This window comes from Stigmatopora nigra, chromosome 17 (genome assembly GCF_051989575.1).
Source record: "Stigmatopora nigra isolate UIUO_SnigA chromosome 17, RoL_Snig_1.1, whole genome shotgun sequence".
Lineage (NCBI taxonomy): Eukaryota > Metazoa > Chordata > Actinopteri > Syngnathiformes > Syngnathidae > Stigmatopora > Stigmatopora nigra.
In genome coordinates this window covers 7,894,275-7,911,967 of record NC_135524.1, presented here as the reverse complement: position 1 = coordinate 7,911,967, position 17,693 = coordinate 7,894,275, and the positions used below count along the sequence as shown (strand labels likewise).

The window sequence follows — 17,693 nt, the reverse complement described above, 5'->3', positions numbered from 1 at the left end:
GTAAAGAAAATGACAATCAAGAGAGCACAAGTGATTACATTGAAATATTTTTATATAACTTTATTGATGAGAAGAAACATTTTAACCGTCATTTATACACAAACTTGTTTTGTGCCGCACAACTGATTTGCATTTTTTTCCCCTCGGGGTAATTATTCTTTTATGTGGGTTTAATCTTGGACATCATTGTTAAACTGGGGGAAATTTGGATGTGCTATTTTTACCTTCTTAACACATTTCCGAGGTATCAGCAGATTTTTAAAAAATCATGTGACTTGAACTCGATCCATATGCAGAAATATGACATTCCAGGTTTGAACAGTTCTGAGATTTGTAGCCCAAGAGCCAATCAGCACGTTTGACTGCCATGTTGAGTATTTTACTGTAAATTAAACTTTGCTGAGCATCCAAACTGCAGAACTCAATATTCCGTTGGTCTTGAAAAGTCAATCAAATCCTGTAAAACAACTCGCAATTATATGAAACTCTGGTGGAAGGGAGTGCATTTATTTCAATAAAACCCAAAGTTATTTTGAATGATTTTTTTCACCTCTTGCGTAGTATTTGAATAAGCAGCAGTCTAAACCTATGTGAACCATTGTAAAGTGTGGTTCTCTATGATGCACTGATATTATGAGCCCTGACTATCCTTATCTGACATCCTGTAAATACACTAAAGCCCACATTTAAACACCTTTAGATTCTAATCTCCCCCTTTGAACCAAGTGATGGGCCTTATCACTGCCATTTTACACCTTATGTCAGCAGGCTGCTGAAGCTGAGAACTCACTGCAGCTATTGTTAACAGAGCTGTATACCTAAAAGAGAAAATATGGTATATTGAAGTACATATGAAATCCTACATTGCAGGATGAATTATTTTTTTGAAGATGAGGAAAATTGTGTGAGATTGACAATTCTTGGTCCTTACTTTCCTTGAGTGTTGTCCTCCATTGGATGGTTGTACAAATTGCAGACTGATACACACACTGACAGACAAATACTTGTACACAGTAAAAATTATATACATTTTCCTTGAAAGCCCAGAGAGAACAAAAAAACCCATACACCTTCCTTCATCCAAGAGGAAGGAGCCCAGTTTGAATTCTCTTCAGTGGTGTTAGGCATACAACATAGTATACATCCTCGATTCCTTATGGGTTGCACTTTAAGTAATGCATTGGCGCCCTCTTGTGGTGAGTAAAATAGCCACAGCCAAAATGCATTTCATCAATTGCAAACTGAGTACCTCGGGCATTTATACCTTAAAAACGGAGGTTTCAAAAAATCATCAATTCCAAAACAACTCCAAAAATAAATTAAATTGGAAACGGCCAGGGATTTTTTAAAAGATGAATGCAATAAGCTTCCGTACTTCCGTAAGTATGTCCCCTTTAAAAGAATACATTTCCCTCCGCTGGCTGCGAGGAAGTTGCTGTTTTGCAGTTGACGCCGCTTGTACACGTAGCCTACTAGTAGGATGTGGCCATTGATAATGGTGGCGCTGTATCAAACTCGCTGTCCTGCGCATTTGTAAGACATTACCTTTTCTCTACTCACATTTTGTGCCGTTTCAATGGCGTGCGCTCACATCACTTATCAAGCAACAACACGGTTCCGATCTGTAGTTTAATCCCCCGATTTGAAGCGGAAAAGCTGAAGTGTTTCCCCCCTCCCGTCTGTTAGCCGTTAGGCTAACCAGTGGTAATGCTAACGACTCCGATGAATGCTAACGTTAGCACGCCGGTGATAGTGGACCGTTTTTCGAAAATCGCAATCGCCTGATGACAAGCGACTTGGGGTGGACCGATGGAGAGCCCCCATCGGTTGTGAATTTGCAAGGAAATCTGTTGGGGGAAAGGCCGATCGCTTGTCCTGATTTCGGACATTTCCCGGCGACTTTGGACCGCAGTGTTATGCTTGTTACGTTGTCAGGACATGTTGGATTTTTTAACTATCTTCGAATAGTCATCGAAGAAACCAAAACTTCTTCCATGAAGTTGCAATTTTTGCTTTAAATAATTAATTTTGGAGGAATAATTAAGTAGCTACTTTTTCAACAAGTGGCGGATGATGGGTTGATATGGTGTTTCTGTAACAGTGCATATTCATTTGGGTAGTCAACCATGCGAGGGATATTTGTTAAAGACGTGATCTACTTATGTATAAAAGATCTATATTTCCATTATACCTATAGATTCAGCGATGTACTCTGGGCTTGTCCCCAATATTTAAAAATAATATTCTGAGGGACAATTGGCCACTGCATATTGCAGATGGGTTACAATTAAAATGCAGGGATCATGCAGGTAAGTAAGCATTTACCAAAAGAGACAATTTTATTTGCTACTCTTGGTAATAACAAATGTCAATACATTTAAAAAGTGGAATGATCATTGAAAATAGATTGGACTTGTATCCGACAATGACAGTGGATGACGTGTTAACCTAGTGTATGTTTGTTTTGGGGAAATGAACTCAAGTTCATATGATTAGATGTCAAATGGAATGAACAATACTCAAAGCGATGAATTTTAGTTTGCTGTTTTTACGCATTGTTGATTAATTTCAGTACCTTGTAAACAAACCACTTGAACTGGTAAATGAGTCAGTGTTCATGAAACAGAAGAAAACAAAACGCTAAAAAAGACTAGAAATTGCCTTATAGTCCATCAATGACCACTTTTTTCCATTTTTTTTACATTAATAATGTGTTCCAAGTTAGCTAATTCACTGCCATGGATGCCAATATCTAGTACCTGAGCTCCCCTTCTCTATTCTTAAAACATGCATCGTTTTGTATGATTACCTGGCGACCACTCCAGGATGTATGTACTTTCCAGTTGCCACGTTGTACTGTTAAATTTGCAGGCATCACAGGCTCCTGCACAAACATAGGTGTGGTTCTACCCACGTTTAGCCTTTCGTTAACCACTTGTTCTTTTTCCATCCAGCTACGACTGAGTTCGACATCATTAGTGAGACCTTCGAGTTCAACTTGATCCTCACACCTCTGCTGCCATGCAGCCCCCACATCGGACCGGACCACCGGGGGCCTCTGGACCTCCACCTCCTTCCGGGACAAATATGTTCCGCAGGACCAGACCTCTCAAACATGCAGGAACGACGGCATCACCTGCTTTAGTCCCGCCCTCTACTCAACCCATGACAGATCCGTTTGCTTTTGTCCGAGCCCCCCCTCCTACAGGTGCAGGGGGCGCCCCAATACTCCAGAGCAACTCTCTGCCAGCACAAGCGCCTCCTACTTGCACCTACACTCTGGCAGGCCTAGCTCAGGACCCACAACTGCATACACTTGAGGGCATCCCAGTTGCTCCGGGTGGCCCCCAGCAGTCCTCCCTGCCGGGGGTGCCCATGTTCAGTCACCACAGTTCAACCACACCTGGTCTTTCTACAGAACACCCACCATCGCATTCTGAACAAGGTTACTTTAATTCAAGGGAGCATACATTGGCAGTGGCAGCAGAACCACCATCTGTGCCCTCCCAACCGATACCAAGTCAGACATTTAATCAGGAATACCATGCACAGTCTTCTCAACCAGTCCCCTTCCAGCCAGTGCCTCCTGCTGCCACCTCATCTCAAAGGCCCCCTGATCACGGAAGCCGTCCACCATCCGTTCAAAACTACTTTCAGCCGACGAGCGATCTTCCTCAACAGCCTTTCAATCCACCGCCGCAGGTCCAGTTGCACCCCTCAAACGCACCTACTCCTCCCATGCAATTTGGGCATCCTCAAAATCCTCTTCTACACCAACCGGGTAACCCAGGCTCCAATTCTGGTGGACCAAATAGCAGCCAACAGCATAACTCTCATTTCCAACATCAGAACTACTTCATGCAGACATCTGCCCCGCAAGAAGCATGGTATGCTCAAGCACCACCGGACCCAGCCTACCACCAAATGGTGAATGCACCCCTGCCCTTACAGCAGTCAGACTCCACATCTCATCATCCACCTAACTTGGATCCTCACCATGGCGCCTCTTCAACAACAGTCCAATACGCTCAAGATACTGGTACACTGTCCATGTTTTTCAGTGACGATGTGGAAAATGAGGAAACCTTGGCCGGAGAACGAAAAAAGTTTATGAACGGTATTCCTGATTCCTCACATCCTCCAAATAATTTACAAGGTTCAACGCCAGCTCACTGTGGTCTAGTGAACGTTCCTTTTGATAACCAAGGATCCCATTTACAAGACAATTCGCATATACCGTATATGAATGACGGAAGTGCTGCGTCACAGGGTAGGACTCCACAGCACCCTGATTCTGGGTTTGACCATGTTGAGAATTTGGAGTGTGTTCCAAATCAAGAAGTATTGCCCAGTGAATGTCACGGTAGTCCTGCAGGACTACCTGCAGCCCATGCAGGAGACACCTATGAAACTGGGCCCAACCTGGAGACTCCGGATTCACTTCCCAGACCAATGAGGTCTGCCAGCGCATCATCAAATTACAGTAATATGAGTCACGGAAGTGGGACTGCTGGCCGTCGTCAACAGGGTGTAGTTGGTACTTTTATCCAGCAGGAAAGCCCGCGGCCATCCGAGGATGCCAACTTGCCTCCAGTTGCCGCTGCCGGCGGATACTTTGAACAGATCGACTCGTCCCCAGCTGGAAACATGGCCGCCCAGGCAAGCCCCTCTGAGCAAATGTGGCCCACAACACCTAGCCCCCCTAAACCAACGGGCATCTTCCAGGCCAGTGCTAATAGCTCATTTGAGCCCGTCCGCTTACACGGGGTCGGGGTGCGGCCTGCTGAGGTGGATAGAGCTAACATGGTAGCGGAGGGTGGCACGGACCCAACGCCAGGCAATCTGGAACAGCCGCCAGATAATATGGAAAATATTTACGGGCCAGGTCACCCTCTGCCCATTGGTTTACCTCAATCGACGCACCCCGTGGCTCAGGCTCACTCCCGACCTTCATCACGTGCCTTGGGCGCCAGTCGTCCTTGTGACAGCCCCGCCACGACTTTATGGGCCCACAGTGATCCCACCCACTTGGGTGCCAGTATTGTCCTAGCACCCGCTGCCCCAACTGTTCTTGCTCCGCTAAGGGAGCCCAGTGTAGATGTCATACAACCTCCAGAGGATGGTCCACTGGACCTCCATCCTCCTCAAAGAACGCAACAACACTCAGAAAACCTAGAGAACCCACCAAAGGTGAGTGAGTCCGACAATACGGACTCTCAGGGCAATCTCGGCTATGCGTCTCTCCTCGTGTCTGAATCCCTCCAGCAACCTGTTCTGATTGCACCACCTGTCTCTAATTATGTGATTCCCCCAAGTACCTTTGCTCCAGTCCCCAGTCTAAGTACTGCCCCTACAAGAACACTCGGACAAGCTGGCAGTGGATCATCTGGTCTCACCCTCAATCAGAATCTCGCCCCTGCTCCCATCTCAAACCCACTCCCCCTCAATTTGACAAGAGAAAGTGCCGAAACATCAAGCCTAGGAAGCGCCTTGGCTCAGCCCCTTCCAGTCCGCCCCACCGTCTCTCGTGGTCAATCTTTGATTAGAGACACACAATTACCTCTGCCCAATAATCCTCCGGCTTCTGTCACCAATCATAATCAGCCCTCAAATTATGAACTTCTTGATTTTTCTATGCACCAATCACAGAGCCAAATTCAATCATCTGGCTACCCTTCTGCTTTCCATGAGTCTTCACAATCTAGTAATGGATTTTACATGCAGGTCACCAAAGATGCGCAACGTGGGCTAAGAATAGACGGGAATGCTCCTGGACTGAGTTCTGGCCCTTCAGTGCCACCTCAAGTCACGGCAGCTTCCTCATCTGCTCCACCCACCTTGCCAACCACATCAGCATCCGTCCCACTGGTTTCCGCAGCTCCGTCATCATCTGCCCCACCGGTTTCGTTGCCATCTTCAGTGAACCCGAGCATCCGGCCACAAGCAGAACCTGCAAGGATACCACCGGAGGCACATGCTCCAGCACAGGGGCATAGTGACGCCTCTTTACCTGTAAGCGGAGTACAGCCTTCTTCTGGTCTGTATCCACCCCAGATGCAAGGTCCCCCTGCTGCAGGCATTCCTCTGGGGTCAGTCCCTTCCCAGCAAGCTCCCTCAGAGCCACCTCGACCACCTTCCTCCTCTGGGAGTCAGCAAGGCTACGGGCCTCCTCCTTCTGGCCCAGGGCAGATGTACGGAGGCTATTATGGAAACTACGGAGAATATCCTGATGGCCGACCACCATATCCTTCTGGCCAGTACCCACCTGGCGATCCTCGAGCTCAGCAGTATTATCAGGTAGTGTTCAGAATATTGCTTTCTTTGCCGTTTTCAATAATTATGACTTGGTGTGAAATTAAAGCAAGCCACAAGTTTTTTTGTTTACATATATACTTATTATATATGGGTATAATTTTTTCTAAATCTTAGGAGGGACCTTATAGAAACAGAGGTGATCCTTGGTATGGCAGGTACGAGGGCCCCCACCCAGCTTACCGTGACCCGAACTATCAGTATCGAGAACCTCAACCTGAGCGACCCAGCTCTAGGGCTAGTCAGTACTCTGACCGCCCTTCATCCAGGTTAGTGCTATGGTGTTGTGTGGACCTAGTTTCCATCTGTATTTATTGTCTTTAATACGCTTTGCACCTAATTGTTTTCCCTTTTGCTCCCTTCTTTTTTCAGGCAAGGCTATAATGAGGACTACCACAGAGCAAACCGAAGTGCCTATGATGAATATTATGCAAATTACGGCAAGCACTATGACTATGCGGGTATTAGAAATTGTATTTTGTACAACTAAACTTGCAAAATTGAAAGTATGAATCTCATTGTTCTCTTGGCTAGGATATAACTACGGACAATATGACCCACGATACAGAGGATACTATGATCAGTCCTATTGGTCCACTTACGATGACAACTATAGAAACCGAGACAACTACTATAATCAGCAGGCGTATCCAAACAGGTATATTTTGCAAAACAAATATGCTAAAACTTGACCGCAATTTAACCGGAAACGCTTCTCATATAGGAAAGAAGGCTATGATGACCAATGGCGCTACTACCCCGGGTACGATACCAGTTTTGATGACGACTATCGGCGGCGGGGTGGCGATGCTTACAACGATGACTTTGACCGACGTAGCGTACACAGTGAACAGTCGGCTCACAGCGTGCATAGCTCTCATAGCCACCACAGCAGACGAAGCAGCTTCAGTTCAAGGTCCCAACAGGTAACTGTGTTTTTATTGTGATGGTAAGGTCATGAGAGAGTTTCTAAAAGTCTTTTTTAAAATGATGGTGATAGATAGATGTGTTAATTGGACGTCTTTTGCTGGCGGCCACTCATTAAAAAATGTAAATGCTAAGTTTTGAATTCATAATTTGAAGTTGTTTACATGTGATGTGTGTTTATGTGCATGTGTTGGTGTGCTTTGTTGCCTGTTAGCTTCCCCCTTATACATGCACCTGCATGAATAGGTTTTGCATGCTTATTCTTCATTTTAATACATTATTACATCATTTTCTTATGATTTTCTCATTTTTGTGTGGTTCTCAATCTTTCATACAAAATTGGGGCACTTTGATCATTATTGAAGGATTTAGAAAGCAGTTTTTCCACAGCACTGTGGAACAAACATGTAAAATACTGTACTTATGAAAAACCTAAGTTACAAAATAGGTTCTGGAACCAATTCATTTTGCGAATAGAAGTACCGCTGTATTCACTTTTCACCCTTTTTTTCTCCACCCATTCACAACTTGAACTTGCTTAACAATCTTTTCGTTCAGGGTTTGTGTTGCTTGTTCCAAAACCCCTTAAGGCTTCCCTTGCTGAATCTCCATGTGACTCTTGGCTCATTTTCCTAAGCCAAATGGTTTGCCGTCCTTTTACACTTGCAGAGCCAAGTATACAGGAGCCAGCCAGACTTGGTATCAGCGGTCTATGATGCCACATCATCCACATTGGCCGTGGACTACTCGTATGGACAATACCCAAACCAAACTGACGCTTCCCAGAATTATGGCCAGTACATCTATCCCTCAGAGTACACTGCAGACAGCACCTGGATCGCCCCTGAACAGCGTAAGTATGCCATCCTCTTTAAAGATAAGGACTTTGTTATCTCTCATACATGTGTGGCTCTCCCTGTAGCACCCCCTCGTCCAGCCACCCCAGAGAAGTTCACCATGCCCCACCGTTGTGCCCGCTTTGGACCTGGTGGTCATCTCGTCCAAGTTCTGCCCAATCTTCCTTCTGCCGGACAGCCTGCTCTTGTCGATATTCACAACCTGGAGGTACTTTTAAAACCAATTTTATTTATGGCTTTATTCTACTTCTGTAATTGAAAATTGATTCATTTGTAATTATCAGACAATGCTACAGAACACTTTGGATCAGGAAGAACTACGATCTTTTCCTGGACCGCTTGTGAAGTAGGTTTTTTGGTCAATCTGCTTTTTGTATGTAGGTCTTAAAAGTGCCACTTAAGTAGTTAGTGTTCTTATTCTTTTGGAATCTAATTCTGAAGTCCCCTATCATTCATGAAGTGATTGTTTTGAAACGTTTTTTTTTTTTTCTTCCGACCTCGCCAACATACTTGACATCCTTTGCCTTAGAGAGGAGACCCACAAGGTGGATGTGATAAAGTTCTCCCAAAACAAAGGGCTCGCTTGCTCCCATGACAACAACCTCTTGGACAGAGACTCCGCCCGTCTACTTTGGGACTTCATTGTGCTGCTGTGTAGACAAAATGGGGTAAGATATTTTGCTGCAAGGGCCTCCCAGTCAATGGGTTAATACCTAAAAATCTAAATCAATACTGTCATACTGTCATTAATATATATAAATAGCTGAGGCAAATTTTCTCCCCAATGCACTCAGACGGTGGTAGGAACCGACATTGCCGATCTGCTGCTGAAGGAGCATCGATCAGTGTGGCTACCAGGCAAGAGTCCAAATGAAGCAAACCTGATCGATTTCAACAACGAGCCATTGGCCAGAGCTGAAGAGGAGCCAGGAGCCGGACCGCTATCTCTATTGTCGGACACCTTCATGACTGTCCCAGAAAATGTCGGAAAAGAGACAGAGCGCTTTCGGGAGCTTCTGTTGTTTGGTCGCAAAAAGGTCAATATAAAAAAAAAAAGTCTTGTGTTACTTGCATGTGTTTTTATGCAAACCATGAACCATTTTCCCTTTTCTGCTCATCAGGATGCACTTGAAGCAGCTATGAAAGCAGGTCTGTGGGGCCATGCTCTCCTGCTGGCCAGTAAGATGGACAACAGGACACATGCACGTGTCATGACAAGGTGAGTGTGACCTTTTTTGAAGAAGGCAATCTATACCAAGGATCATCAACTCTGGTCCTCGAGAGGAACTGTCTAGTCTCCTTTCCATACTTCCCTTTTCTACACACCTGAATCAAAGAATCAAGATAGTTGTCAGGCATCTGGAGAGATTGTTGACAAGTTGATCTTTTGATTCAGATAAGTTTGAGGAGGGAGACACCTTTTGAACAGAGTTGGTGACCCCTGTTCTACACACTAGCTTCTAGGAACAACATATAAAAATGTCACTTTAGTGAGTAGTCCAGACCTCGAGTGTTAATTGTGTAATAGTGTAAATTTTCATGCATTATATTATTTCACTTTTGTAGATTTTCCCCAATGGACATGCACATTTCCTCACGCTGCATGTTTCAATCATTTTGTTGTGCATTTTTTTTTTTTTAATATTAAAGTTTGGTATGCAAAAAGTCCTCCTTATTCTGCAATGACTTTTTTTTTCTTCATTAGAAAAAAGAGGAATAAAATTTGCGATGATCCATGTCTTGTTTAATGCTTCATCTTTTTCCTCAGATATACTTGTTCTATTGTTGTTTTCATTTCTGCTTATTTGTTTGACAGGTTTGCAAACAGCTTGCCAATCAATGACCCTCTCCAGACAGTCTACCAACTCATGTCGGGTAGAATGCCTGCTTCAGCTACTGTAAGTCTTTTATTTTTTTTTGTACATAAAATGAATAAAATAGTATTGGAGTAGGCCTTTTTGTCTGTTTGCTTGAAAACCTGACACTTGGGTTGTTGTGTAGTGCTGTGGAGAGGAAAAATGGGGTGACTGGCGTCCTCACCTAGCCATGGTGTTGTCAAACCTCACCCACACGTTGGATCTGGACACACGCACTATTACCACCATGGGCGACACTCTTGGTAAGTTAGAACTGCAGCTGAAGACATTTATATCCCAAAGTGCAGAAAAATCATGTGTTTTTTGTAACCCTTAGCTTCAAAGGGGCTGATTGACGCAGCACACTTTTGCTACTTAATGGCTCAGACTGATTTAGGCGTTTACCCCAAAAAGAGCACCAAGATGGTTCTGATTGGCTCTAACCACAGGTGGAGAATCGTTGTTTACATGTGTTTGCATATCTCTGTCATGGATTTTTTTTTTAAGTCAACTCTGTGTCTGTATACCTACCTTAGTTTACCCTTCTACCACTTTGCGAGTAATGAAGCTATCCAAAGGACAGAATCCTATGAGTATGCTCAGTCTCTAGGCTCCCAGCCTCGCCCTCTGCCCAATTTCCAGGTATCTCATTATTTTTTTCAGCATAATTTGAATGTTAAAAAAGGAATTGTACCATTTTCACACATTTTAATGTTTCTTATAAGGTCTACAAATTGATTTATGCCTGCCGCTTGGCCGAAGCAGGCTTGAGTGCTCAGGCATTCCAATACTGTGAAGTCATCTCTAGGACGGTGCTCATGCAGCCCTCCTTTTACTCTCCTGTATTCATTAGTCAAGTTATACAGGTGAGTTCCTTATTTATTGATAACATTTTTAAGATTTAAGGCAAAAAGAGATTCAAAATTCACAAGAATGTAAAGATGCACAGATTGGATCAAAACTTCAAGTAGGCCACATGGTTTAGAAGGCCTCATAAATGTCGTCTAAATTAGAATTTTAATATTTCAACAGATGTCGGAAAAGCTGCGGTTCTTTGACCCTCAACTGAAAGAAAAGCCGGAGCAGGAGTTGTTCAATGAGCCTGACTGGTTGATTCATCTTAGGCATCTAGATGGACAAATCAGAGTGAGTAGGAAGACGACAAGTAGGCTTCAAAAATACAACTTGGACACAACTCTAAATGCTCATGCTTCTCGGGTCATCCAGATGGGGGGAATAACCTACACGGGTGGCCATGTAAGCCCTGCGCAACTAAGCAGCAGTAGCCCCAGCTCAGAACTGGATCAAGCCAGCTCGGGTGAACCTTACAACATACCACTAGAGTTGGACGGCCCAAGCTCTGAAAACCCACTGATGAGCTCCTTAATGCCTGGCCCAGCACCCCAAGGAATACAACTCGTGCCTCCAGGTTTGTGCGTCGGTGTGATGAATTTATTAATTATCACTCTAACTTGACTTAACACAATCTCACTGGTCCGGTAGCTCCCTCCTCTATCCTCCAAGACGGAATGGCCCCTCCTCAACCCCTCTGCAATGTGCCGCAATTCTACCCGGTACCCCCCAGTGGACCAAGCGGTCACGTACCTTTGCCAGGCTACCCTTCAAATGAGCCTGCTTATGCACCTCCCCAGTTTCAGACACCACCCATGCAGTCAGAAATGTACCCTGGAGCTCACCAGCAGTCCATGCCTCCACCACCTCATATGGGACAGATGTCACCTGTCGCGCCCCCACCCCATTCGCCTGTTCAAAGTAGCCACCCGTATATGCCATCTTCGCCCGGTCACGTGGGTGCACCGCCAGAGATGGAGATCAACCATCCGGTATCACCGCACAGAAGCCCCCTTACGCCGCAGATGGACTTCTATGACCACATGGCACAATTGGTAAGGGTTGGGTACAGTAATCCCTTGAATATCACGGTTAATGTTGAGCAGACATGGCTGCGATACACAAAAAAACACGTTGTGGGATCACTCCTATTATAACTACCGTATTTTCATGACTATAAGGCGCACTTAAAAGTCTTACATTTTCTCCAAAATAGACAGTGCGCCTTATAATCCAGTACGCCTTATATATGGAAAAAACAGAAAACCAAAAGCGAAAAACCACCACTGTCGGATATTTAAAAAACACAAACGCCTGAACTGAAACAATACTGTTAAATATGCAGATGCCATCTTTGTTTCCAACATCTTCCATCATATAGCTCCTCCCCCACTGCAAGATTTTATACCAAAAAATTCAAAACATCAACAATGGCTGGCTCTAGAGGTGACTGTAAAGTAGTGAGTGCTTCATACCTGGAAGTCAATAGCAATTACCGTATTTTCACCACTACAAGGCGCACTTAAAAGTCTTAAAATTTCTCCAAAATAGACAGTGTGCATTAACGTAAATAAGTAAAAATGAAAAATTTCCCCCCAGAATAAAATCAGTGAATGTTGAAGCCGTGATATTTGAGGGATTACTGTACAATTTGAAACAACCTCGTTAATGTGCGGTCCTCACAAGTTTTATCTTTTATGCAGGCGCCCGGCAGGCGATCGAGGACCACGTCACAGTCTTCAGTCCACCGAGTAAGTTAACACATACGATACCATATGCGACACTTATCAGATTCTAATAGCTGGAGCATTTTGATTGACGCGTCTACTGACGTTTGTTTTTTTTCTTTTAGGCCTCGGGCCGACGCTCTCGCACAACCTCAGAATCCTCCACGCACTCTGGAGGACGCGACAGGAGCAATTCGGCTGTCAAGCAGGCTTCTCCACCGCCTCCCTCAATTCCTGAGCAACCCCGTAAAGAGGAGGGCAAGAAAGCCAAGAAGGAATCTCCCAAAAAGGTTTTTCGATATACCTATACAAGTGCAATTACACATAAAATGTTCTCGATAAATATAAAGTGGACTTTAACTTTAAATGCACTCAAACTGTTCAATATTTACAAAAAAACAGGGTGGTGGTGGTGTGGGCTGGCTCACCACATGGCTTTACAGGAAGGGCAAGAATGAGGCTCACTTACCGGATGACAAAAACAAATCCGTAAGCCGCAATCTTTTGTCAAACTCCTAAATTAAGTGCAGAACCTGACGACCGTTTTTGTCTCTGTTTAGATTGTATGGGACGAAAAGAAGCAGAAATGGGTGGACTTGAACGAGCCAGAGGAAGAGGTTTGGACAGCAAGTCTATTAAATAAGATGTGGTGATATTTCATTAATATTCAAATGTTGCTTTTTTAACCCGTTCAGAGTAAACCCCTAGCACCGCCTCCGCCTGCGTTCCCCATGATGGGTCCCATGCCTGTTCCTCCAAGTTCTGCGGCACCCCCAGGCGGGGGTCCTCCAGTCAACATGTTCTCCCGGAGAGCTGGTAAGACAAACATCACTGAAACATAAATTTAGCAGGACGTTTTTTATTTTCTGTGGAAATTATTCTCAACTACATCTCCAATTCCAATTAAGGTGTTATTGATTGTTTAATGCATGCCCCACATTGAACAATCAATATAACAGAATGCAATAAATTGCAAATTTTGTATGTAGTATTCTGTTTTCCTTTCTATAACGCAACATACCAATTTCACTGAACTTGGGGTTGTGTTTGCGAAAGTCCAAAAAAACCACAAGAAGACTCTAAAATAGAGGTGTCAAATCTACAATACAGCGGCAGTCTTGTTTTTTTTAGCTGTATGTGTATCGTCCCATATCTGGCAATACGATTCGTGTAACGCTTTGATCCCGACTAATCCCAATACTAGACTTTTAAGGCGATTATTCAGGTACAATAAATAGCTAAGCACCGGAGTGGAAATAAAGACACCTATACTTTATTTCCATGAAAACACTCCGTAAAGATTCATACAGTTTCTGTTGATACAAGGATCGTGCAATGTAATATTGCAGAATTGATCTTTTAAATAAATAAAAACACCTTTACTGTAGTGTATACGAGAAATCAAAACCTTTTATTTTTTCGACACAGGGTACTGTAAAACCAGAATTTATTGAGTGAGTGCATTACAGTAATCCCTTGAATACCGCGATATTGAAAAATCACTAGTAAGGTATATATTATAACTACCTTTTTTTTCTTCAGTGCTGAGTCCTAGTAGCAAGTGGAACATTTTTATGAACTTTAAAAATAAAATAAAAAATACTAAATATGTACATATTGTTTTTTAAATAATAGCAGGAAGAAATTGCCAAGTAATTTTGCAATAAGTGATGTCGCGATAATCGAGGGAAGAATGTACTGCCCTTTACTTAATTTCCTTTCTGCAGTCATTCATTTTATGGCCCCATGAAATGTATCAAATCTAACAGGATGTAACCTGATAATCCCCCAAAATTAACAGAAACTAACAAATGAAAATGAAGGAGTCTGGAATCCCCCAACAAGTGATTTAAAATGTACAGGACATGTACAAACAAATCTAGTCTGGATGAATGTGGCCTGAGTTTGACACCCCCACTTAAATGATTTGCCTAAATAGGAATGTATTTCTTGTCTGTGTTGAAGCTGTACATCTCAATTGAATAAGAAAAGACAAAAAGTTTGTACAACAAGATCCAAGATAACATTTCTGGACAAAAATATGAAACAAAATATGTCCATCTTTCCTCTTGAGGTTTGAAGAGCAGATACGTGGATGTGCTGAACCCCGGCGGTGTCGGCGCCAAACCATCCGGGATGGGTCCCCCTGCACCTCCTATGGAGCTATTCGCTCCTCTGGCGCCCATGTCCATGCCCACCAACTTATTTGTGCCCAGTTCAGGTGTGTATGTAACACAATGCAGAAAATAAGGAACATTCTCTGGCTTTCAAATCCTTGAAAAATATTTTTTCTCTTTTTTAGTCATCACCAGTTTGTAAATGATAAATATCTGATAGGTTCATTAATAATTACCCTTCTTTGTAATTATCAATAACTGCAGGCAGACATCTTATTCAATTAAATAGATTGGATCGCGGATAAGAAACCTCAAGGGGAGGGACATCAAGTAAGGGTTTCCCCATATACTTCAAAGCATCTCCCCTTGAGGTTTCTTATCCGTGATCCAATCTATTTAATTAAATGTCAATAATTGAATAAGATTATTAATGAACCCATCAATATCAAATAGTGATCAAATGAAAAAATGTGAAATAAAAAGGCAAAAGTTTGCTTTTGCTAATATTATAGTTGTTCCCAGGTGGTCAGTTTCCCATCCAAGTACTCAACAGGCCCAACCCTTGCTTAACTTTAGGCATTTTCAGGGTAGTATGCCATAAGCCAGTGCTTCTCAAATAGTGGGGCGCGCCCCCCTGGGGGGGGGGGTGCGATACCTGTGGGGGCGCGTGTAACCCTGGGGAACAGGATTTTATTTGGCCGTACTAGTATAAAGTGTAATTGCGCATCCACAACAGTAGCTGGCAGTGGCGCTCTCATTGTTACTTCTGTCATGTTTGTGAGAGTGCAACATTTCACATGTTGTACCTATAACACTTTTATAAAATGATTTTATTTATAGTCACGGTGGGAAGTGGGGGGGGGGGGGCGCGAATAGTATTCTTCTTGCTAGGGGGGGCCTAACAGAAAATAATTGAGAAGCACTGCCATAAGCCCAAGTAGGACATGATATCTGATATTTTGAATATTGTCTATAATTTTAGCAAAAGCAAACTTTTACCTGTTTATTGCACATTTTTCATTCAGTTTGAATCCTGCAGGTACAAAATAGTGGAGTGAATGATTACCATGATTATTGGTTGACTCTTCTGCCGTAGCTCCCAATGATCAACAACCAATGGAAGGCAGTGAAGGAGGAAATCACAATCAAATCTCACCAAACAGTTCTGCTCCACAGGCATGTGATTTTAATTTATTTTTGTTATATCTTACTTGATGAACCTGATCAGAAAGTCAAAAGGGACTTATCTGCACTTCTTTTTTTGGTGTTGATTTACACTTAACCTTTCAGATGTTCAACCCAACCCTGTTACCACCCGTCCCGCAAGGCCCACCCGCCCTGGACGGCTCTCAATCCGGAGAGGTGAGACAAAGCTGCCCCCATAGCGGGACCCTCCATACCCAATAACTTAAGTGTCCCCCAACATAATAGCACGTGTTTAAGTCATCTGCTCTTTTTAATCCGATTGCTTCTTTTGACAGTCGTCTCTACGTCCAACATTTGCCGGCAACTTTAAACCGATGCATGGGAGACGGTTGATTAATAAAGCCTTGTGATTTTTCTTGTTTTATCCCCCCTCTTTCTCGCTTTCCTCAGCTCTCACGGTCTAGCTCAATGAGTTCTTTATCACGTGAAGTGAGTCAGCATTTAAACCAGGTACTTTGTTATTTTACAAGGGGTTTAACCAAGCACCCCTCCCCCCCATGGTCCCAAACTCACCAACCCCAGTCGTCGCCCCTGCTTGTTGCATCACTACCAACACTACTCCAACGTTTAAAATGGACAATGTGCGAATTTTTAGTCATTCTTTGAGGTTAAAGTTAATCCACTTCATCGGCCTGTTGCAATTAACTGTCAGTATTGTAGTTGGCATGGTTACTAAACAATGTGAAACGTGGCTTGTGTTGAGCGTTTCAATTGTGTGGCTCTTTTCATCTGTCGTGAATTTAATGTATTTTGTCATTTGCATACATGCAATCTGTTTGAACTCGGAGGGCTAAGGATTTAATTCATTTTTATATTTCATATTCTAGACCTCCCAGTTGAAACATATTTGATGTCTATCATGTGTTCAAATATTTAAATTCCCAAAATAAGAGCTGCCATTTTTTGTCGTTACAGAATCATCCAGGTCTGAGAAACCCACCTGTAGGAGGCGCCGCCTTTTTGTAACCCAATACGGGTGACATCCCGAGAGAATGATGAAGACTTCGGCTACGAGGAAATGGATATTCCCGGGTATGTCAAATCAATGGCTCGACCACTCAGAAGTCTGTTTTTTAAACATTGCCTGGTGTATTTGTTTGAAGCGGAACGCAGGCTTTGTTTAGTGGAGGAATTAAAAACTCCTCGGTGCTACAGTTTAGCACAAAAGGCCTCCAGAATTTTATCCCTCTCGTCTTAAATGTGCGGCTGTTGAAAGAAAGGACTTAAGGAAGGGGAAGAGACTCGCATAATGATGTTCTGGAGATTTTTGAGACAAAAACTCTAAAAGAAACCAGATGCGAGAGTGATGCATGTTTCCACATATTTATTTAGATACTCTCCTGTCAATCAAACGATCCAACTTTTCTGTCCAAATATTCTTTAAATGGGCGAGTGGCAAAGTAGTCACAACATGCAAAGAAAAGAAAGAAAAAAAATACCCAAATGTTTGTATATCAGATGAATTGTATTTATGAGCTTTAGACATAAAGATGTGTTTGAGGAACTAATTTTTTTGTGTGATTTTAAAAAAAGAAGCATTTAGCGCTAATGTCATCAATGCAATGTTTGTTCTGGCCTCTGCTACAAATCCCATTGTGAAATGAGAGCAAGTTGTACTTCTAAGTACAACTTTGTGATTTACTAACCTGATTTTTAACAAATGAAATCATCAGCTATTTAATTCCGTTTTTGTTTTGTAGATTTGATTTGACAAAATGCCCTTTTGTTTCAGAAAATTGGTGTAATATAGAAAAAATAAAGGCAAATACTTAATAAAGGTATTTTTGAGCTGAGCATTTTGATATGTTTGTGTTGATTAAACAATTTAAAACAGTCACA

The 17,693-nt window shown here is 43.0% G+C and overlaps 1 protein-coding gene across 1 annotated transcript; it reads left to right on the top strand.

Annotated features, from left to right (window-relative positions):
- The first annotated feature begins 1,419 nt into the window (after positions 1–1,419).
- On the top strand, positions 1,420–17,647 carry sec16a (SEC16 homolog A, endoplasmic reticulum export factor). Its single transcript, XM_077737001.1, has 30 exons — positions 1,420–1,533; positions 2,955–6,297; positions 6,430–6,581; positions 6,685–6,773; positions 6,847–6,970; positions 7,037–7,238; positions 7,909–8,092; positions 8,162–8,304; positions 8,381–8,442; positions 8,626–8,764; positions 8,891–9,133; positions 9,218–9,315; positions 9,913–9,994; positions 10,098–10,215; positions 10,290–10,401; positions 10,489–10,594; positions 10,678–10,818; positions 10,985–11,098; positions 11,180–11,381; positions 11,456–11,859; positions 12,508–12,555; positions 12,657–12,821; positions 12,934–13,020; positions 13,092–13,148; positions 13,227–13,347; positions 14,606–14,752; positions 15,745–15,824; positions 15,939–16,010; positions 16,245–16,304; positions 16,770–17,647. The coding sequence occupies exons 2-30, from the start codon at positions 3,022–3,024 to the stop codon at positions 16,818–16,820; spliced, it is 6,879 nt and encodes a 2,292-aa protein (XP_077593127.1). The 5' UTR covers positions 1,420–1,533; positions 2,955–3,021; the 3' UTR covers positions 16,821–17,647.
- The last annotated feature ends 46 nt before the right edge of the window (positions 17,648–17,693 follow it).

Excerpts from the sequence above, each read along its gene's own strand:
- sec16a (XM_077737001.1), top strand. The coding sequence starts at position 3,022 with ATGCAGCCCCCACATCGGACCGGACCACCGGGGGCCTCTGGACCTCCA. Across the intron at positions 14,753-15,744 it reads CTTATTTGTGCCCAGTTCAG|CTCCCAATGATCAACAACCA; the intron begins GTGTGTATGTAA and ends CTTCTGCCGTAG. Across the intron at positions 16,011-16,244 it reads ACGGCTCTCAATCCGGAGAG|CTCTCACGGTCTAGCTCAAT; the intron begins GTGAGACAAAGC and ends CGCTTTCCTCAG.